This window comes from Bactrocera oleae, chromosome 2, assembly GCF_042242935.1.
Source record: "Bactrocera oleae isolate idBacOlea1 chromosome 2, idBacOlea1, whole genome shotgun sequence".
In the NCBI taxonomy this organism is placed as follows: Eukaryota; Metazoa; Arthropoda; class Insecta; order Diptera; family Tephritidae; genus Bactrocera; species Bactrocera oleae.
The window spans coordinates 3013431-3019551 of record NC_091536.1 but is presented as its reverse complement, the minus strand read 5'-3'; the positions used below and the strand labels follow the sequence as shown (position 1 = coordinate 3019551).

General features: G+C 37.1%; 2 protein-coding genes across 5 annotated transcripts in view; one reads left to right on the top strand and one right to left on the bottom strand.

The window, feature by feature from the left end:
* Window positions 1-6121, top strand: part of rn (rotund) — a 134943-nt gene that overhangs the window by 83348 nt on the left and 45474 nt on the right. The gene's annotated exons all lie outside the window — the stretch shown is intronic.
* LOC106622871 (modular serine protease) lies at window positions 459-2561 on the bottom strand. 3 transcript variants are annotated; one of them, XM_014242200.3, is made up of 4 exons: window positions 2422-2561; window positions 1975-2314; window positions 1314-1796; window positions 459-651 (listed from the first exon to the last, which is right to left on the bottom strand). In XM_014242200.3, exons 1-4 carry the CDS (start codon window positions 2480-2482, stop codon window positions 585-587), a joined length of 951 nt encoding a protein of 316 aa, XP_014097675.2. In that variant the 5' UTR covers window positions 2483-2561; the 3' UTR covers window positions 459-584. The 3 variants fall into 3 exon arrangements, with proteins under 3 accessions (XP_014097675.2, XP_036229786.2, XP_036229785.2); XM_036373893.2 differs by having other exon boundaries at window positions 1975-2345; window positions 2422-2511; XM_036373892.2 differs by having other exon boundaries at window positions 1975-2337; window positions 2422-2510.

Below are 6121 nucleotides of genomic sequence, written 5' to 3'. Positions count from 1 at the left end.
CCGTCTCATCCAGCTGAAGGTTGGGCATTTGCATATATAATGTTCCAGTGTCTAATCATTCTCCGCGTATGCTCTGCATTCCGCCGAATTGACTTTTCCAATTTTCTGAATGTGGGATCTGCAGTGATGAGCCCTAAAATGTTACTAAGTTGCCTTTTGTCTAGAAGTCCACCATCAACACTGCCCCAAAGTAAGATTGTGGTATGGCCTGTCTTGCTAGTGTTCCAAGACCTGAGGTGTTCCTTTAGGGTCCATTGATTCAAACAACCCGTAAAGGATAGTATCGGTGCTACGGATATTCTTAATTATAGCTTCGCTATCCATTTAAACGTTTATGGACCTTGCCGATTAGAGCAGAAACCCACAAAGCACCTTCTGTATAGGAAATTGAGTTTCGTCTTTCTGACCAGTCATACCACCCGATTTTTTAAGAATAAAGCTTATAAAATAAACAGCCGTTAAGTTAATCAAGTGTAGCATAGTGCTTTATTATAATTAATAAATAAAAGTATAAAATCACTGCAGTAATAATATAATAGCAAAGTAAAACAACAATTTATTTGAAATTATAAATAAGGCTAAAGTCAGCATCCAAAATCTTTCCAAATTCCTTTCTCATTGCATTGATAGTAACAGTTACGCGTATCATATCTAAAAGAAGTGAAAACAATTACTATTTAAATTCTAGTTACTATAATATTTTAAGTCATACAAGTACATATGTTAACTAAGACAAACAAACTAAAAGAATTCGCTGAAATACAAAAATAAAAGTCGGATTTTCGCATTTTTGCTCAACAATGCTAATTTCAGATGAAAAACAATTTAAAAAATTTTTAATTTTAATCGATTTTTTTTCTATTTAATACCAAAACACAGTCAGGATACATTTTTTACGTGCTTTTTTTTCTACAGGACCGACCAATCAGTTCAGTCCGGACCTGCGTCACAGCGGCACAAATTTTGACATTTGAGTGTCGGTACCTTTTGCTTTAAATATTTTTGTTGTTAACAACCAGTTTTACAAGAACACCGCCAACTTTGTGCAAACAATAGTTACCGTGTAATCTTGTAGTGCAACACAATAAATTTTAAGTTGTATCCATGATTCTTAGGATATGCTGAGAGCTACGATTCAAGTTAGTTCATTATGTTACGAAATCATTGATTTTAAGATTTTTACTAAATATTTCAAGCTGAATCTGAAACTTAAATCGGAACTCAAGTCCTTTTCATTTGGCTTAAGCAACGGTTCCTTCTATCATATAATTTTTAGAATATTCTAATTATGTTGGTATTTCTGTTGAACTTACTGGCATCCTTTGTGAACAATTGTTTTGGGCAATATAGCTTGACACATAACTTTACGACCACCATACGTACAGCAGTCACTACTGTCAATCCATTTATACGGACAGTACTGAGATGGTTGATACTTCTTATTTAGATATTTCAATGCTATTCTTGTGATAGTTACAGTCGCATTATTAGGTTGTGTTTTTGTGTTATTAGAAATTGTTGTTGTACTAGTGCCGTGGGATCCATGCGATTCATTAGCCTTTTTGCAAAGTTTTTCAGCTTCATCGCTTTTATCCATACATTCTGCTGTACCATTACACTTAGCGCTCAAGACTATACAGGCACCGTAATTGCATTTAAAATGCGTGCTTTTGTCACATGCAACCGTGGCACATAAGTTGGGCCATTCATCGCTCCGGTCGTCACAATCCACTATGCCATTGCATTTGTCGGTGATCCGAACACATTGACCTGACCAGCATTTCATTTGTCCAAATCTAAATTTGTATATTATATATAATTATGAATTTTTATAGACCTAAGTAAGTTAAATAAGCTTTTAATGCTTTTAAGGCTTAACCGTCAAGGTCGAAGTCTTTATCATCCTGAATACATATTTATATTGAACGTCAGCATATTTAACTAAAAATATCGCAAAACTTCTATTGAGTTTACCCATCACATTTTTTTCGTTGCGCTTCTTCACCAAATTCATCATTCTCTGCATCAAGACGCCTTTTGAGGCACATTTGACGTTCTTCATCCGACGAATCCACACAATCGTCAACACCATCACACATCTGTTCGATTGGTATACACGCACCATAATCACAACGAAATGACGCCGCAGTACATTGCATATCTCTGCAAACTTCTTCGTTCTCATCGGAACTATCGCGACAGTTTTTCATGCCATCGCAGACTTCATATATCGAAATGCATGCGCCGCTCCGGCATGGCCATTTATTCGTCTCAAAAGTGCAGTTGGAACGTGTAATCTGTGTTGCAATCGAAACTGACAAATGTTGCAAATTCAAACTGTTAAGCTAACGTTATTATTAAATATTATATATGAATTTTTCATTCAGCTAATCGCTTGTAGCTCTTTCTCTCTTTCCTTACCTTTTCTCGCGATACTGCTGAGTGCGCTGATAAGGAACAGTGCTGAACATATTCGGTGCATTATTGCTTTATTTTTTTATAACTGCACGAATAATAACACGATGTCTGTGCTCTTTGCGCGCCAAGAATATACTGAAAGGCCCGAATACGATGCGTTTTCGAAAACTTCTGAGTACCATGTAATTTTCTTATCATTCAAACGTACAGTAATCTGAATAGCAACAATAACAAAAAATAGATTAAATACGGTGGGAACAAATTAGCCAATATTAAAATTTCATCGTAAGGTTAGTTTATACTGCTTCTCTGCACTTTCTGCATGTATCGTCGTTACTTATACTTGTACCCATGCGACGTGCATGTGATGCCAGTAGGATGAGTTCTTTCGATACCGAGTGAGTAAAAAGCATGCGAGTGTTCCTTCGAGGCACTTGCACATGATCTTGGCTATCCTGCATGTAATTAAGGCATTCCATCTCGCCCTGATCCACCTGTCAGCTCTTTCGGAAATGTTATTGTATAGTTTGTATATGTTTTTAATGACTTCCGTATTTCCTGCACTTGTTAGGTAGTCAGATGGATGGCACTTTTGGCAATCTCATCAGCTGTTTCGTTTCCCGGAGCCCCTTTGTGACCTGGAGCGCAGTATATATGCAGCCGATTTTCAGCAGCCGCTACATCTGCCATGCCACATACTGCCCCCTGCTTCTAATGACATTTTCTGACGTAATGCGAATTGCCTTGATTGACTTGATATTGTCTTGATTGCCGCTTGGCTATCGACGTATGTATATATTTAGCCTTTTTATGTTGTTGCCTGCGTTGTTAGCTATCTCCGCCGCTTTTCTGACAGCAAAGACTTCCGCCTGGAAGGTAATGTAGTATTCCGGAAGCTTGAAGGTTCGCCTAAGAGCATTCCCGTTATGCAGAGAAAAGTCGCTGTATCCACTCTAACGGTTTTCTGTATGAAATTCTGCTAACAGCGATAAACCACACCAAAGCAGATTGGTTTGACTACCACCGGCTGCTTCCAGACTGTTAACAATTGCGTTATTGGAAATATTGTTGAATGATCCACTTATATAAAGAAAGATGCCCAGAACATATTCCTTATGCTATAGAGCATTTTCGATAGTTAGGGTAAGCGATCTGCTTTTGATGATCTATCCTTCGCATGTGCGTGTTGTGCCTTTGATATGTTAGCTTATAGAAAACCTCCAAAGGGTAGGTGCATAATGAAGCTTTAAGCATCTTTCGTATATTGTGATCAGGTATGGTACCAGCGCCGTTGATACATGCTGCGTTATGGCTAGAAAAATACCGTCCATGCCAGGGATTTAAAACGAATTTAATTTTTTTACTCCTCTAGAAAATCTTTATATTCCTCCAGCAGTGTTCTTCATAGACCATCTTGGCCAGTTTGTATAGCTCCATAACACTACGCCTACGTAATCCGAGCTCCTTGTTCCACCAAGTTGGCCTCGATTCACGCTTTGCATGTATTGGAGGGCCCGCGATACAATACACCCTTTTGAGAATGTTAGTGAGCGTGACTATGCGTTCCTCTAGTTCAGAGATTGAGTTACATTTCTCGAGTCAATGTAAATTGCCTATTACTAGATCTTCCTGTACATATCCTAGTTAGTATTCATAGTATTCCTGAAGATTGCCCTTTTGTTAAGGGCTTAGAATTATATTTGAAATATTATTATTTCGCTAATCCCCGCGGCCTAATACTGTGTGGTGTCCTTCACCATCGTGTGGCATGTAACAGGATACAAAGAGTAGCGTTTTAACCTTGCCATCCTTTACGGCTACTACAGTCCGGTCATCTGAAGAGAAATTTGGATCAATATATGAATCTTTACCAGATGGCTGTTCTCACCTTGTCTGCTGTACTCGAGAAGTATGTAAAGTATGTATGGCGTTTTTAAGCCAGGTACCATGTTTCTAGCTCAATTAGTAAGATATAAGTATATTAGAAAAATTAAGTGAACGATTTCGGTCTGTGTGTGTATATATGCATATACTCGTATATTGTAAACATAGATGGGACGTGAAGGATTTGCTTATATTAATGTAAGCGGGTGCATTTCAGAGGCAGCCGAATTATTACAAAACATTTCCAGGAGAAAATAATTTTGAAAAGGCGCATAAAATTTCGATAAAGTTGCATAACGGTGTATTAATTAAACTTGATAATATTATATACTACTTAAATTTAGTTTTAATGAAATTTAACAACAACGATGCTTGGCTTCATTTGTTCCGATGTTTATCAGCGCGCCTAGCTCTCGTCTGCAATGACCAATATGCCGTCACGCGTATACTTGAATATGTGCAAGCCTTCTTGCAACAAACCGGTGCGATATTAATACTAACAAACTACGTAACATAAAAAAAATATGATATTAACATAATTTATATAAGCCAGATGAGTGAGCAACAACATATGTGTAAGTGAAAGTTGCTAAGGCGAATAAATAGTAAAAAAGGTTAGATGCTAAAAACTGAACCGTTAAAAAACGAGCCTGCACCTAAAACAAGCTATAAGCGCATATAGCTGGCTATCTATGTATTTACTTATACAGAAGCATATGCATACATATGTATATATGGAGTTTAATAAACCCAGGCAACAATTTCCAAAACTTTTTTTTTTCTGCGCCACTTCACCGTGTGAGAGCTCACCTAGAAAGCTATTCTCTTAATTATGGTCCAGCGATGAGGCTACACACGTGAATTGCGACAGGAGTATACGAGAACCAGTGGCGGATCCACGTTTTGGCATGATTTGTATGGCAGCTATATGCTATAGTTCAAGTCTAGGTTCTTCAAGCTATAGAACTATTATAAAAAAGTAAGTATATTAATTTAAAGGCACTTACCACATTAAACCACAAATTGTCTACGAGTATATACATATACTTTATTACCGAAATCACCTTCGATTTTATCAGACCATAATAAGCCAATTTGAAAAACTTGTTCATCACTAAAACACCACTCGGCAGTGGCACTGCTCTGTAAACTATAATTTAAACATGTATTAAGTCCAATCCATGCCTCGAGTTCGTGTGCTTCCAAGAGATTCCAATCAAATCACTTCAATAATGACTTTATAACTTAAGGCCAGTTTATATCTTGAGCATAGTAAAAGATATTAGATCTAGCCGTTACGTAGATCGAATGATAATCGTCACAGCTGAGTTTGGGTCCATAATCGGGGCTCCCAGGGGTGGATCCCTTTGATAGTAAGAAAATTACTTGTTTCATTAAAAATTTCAGATAAAACACTCTGTTGCTCAAAAAATTAGGAATATATAAATTTGTGTAGAAAGCTTAAGCAAGAAGTAAGGTTAGAAAAGATTCCTACAACCCTGAATAACCGAAGGAGGGCAAAACCGAATGGACTTTGCATAAGAAGAACCATTGAAAGTGGCTGCCTGCAAATGAAAGCAAATATCCCTACTCTAACAAATTGAACGCGAAGAGAATTCAATTCAAAAAAACGAAGAGAATGCTTTCCATTGACTAACAGATCCTTTCTGCTTACTGGGCAATATTAGGTGCACGCACTTGTAAATGTTAATAAGTGCACTAACATATAAAAGTAGGCCCACGCATAACTTTAATCTCATTGAGAATGTGTGCGTTGCTATGAACAAAAACACATAAACAGAAAAAACAAAAAAAAAAA

Excerpts from the sequence above, each read along its gene's own strand:
- LOC106622871 (XM_036373892.2), bottom strand. The coding sequence starts at position 2,471 with ATGTTCAGCACTGTTCCTTATCAGCGCACTCAGCAGTATCGCGAGAAA. Across the intron at positions 2,338-2,421 it reads CAGCAGTATCGCGAGAAAAG|TTTGAATTTGCAACATTTGT; the intron begins GTAAGGAAAGAG and ends TTAGCTTAACAG. Across the intron at positions 652-1,313 it reads ATTGTTCACAAAGGATGCCA|ATATGATACGCGTAACTGTT; the intron begins GTAAGTTCAACA and ends CACTTCTTTTAG.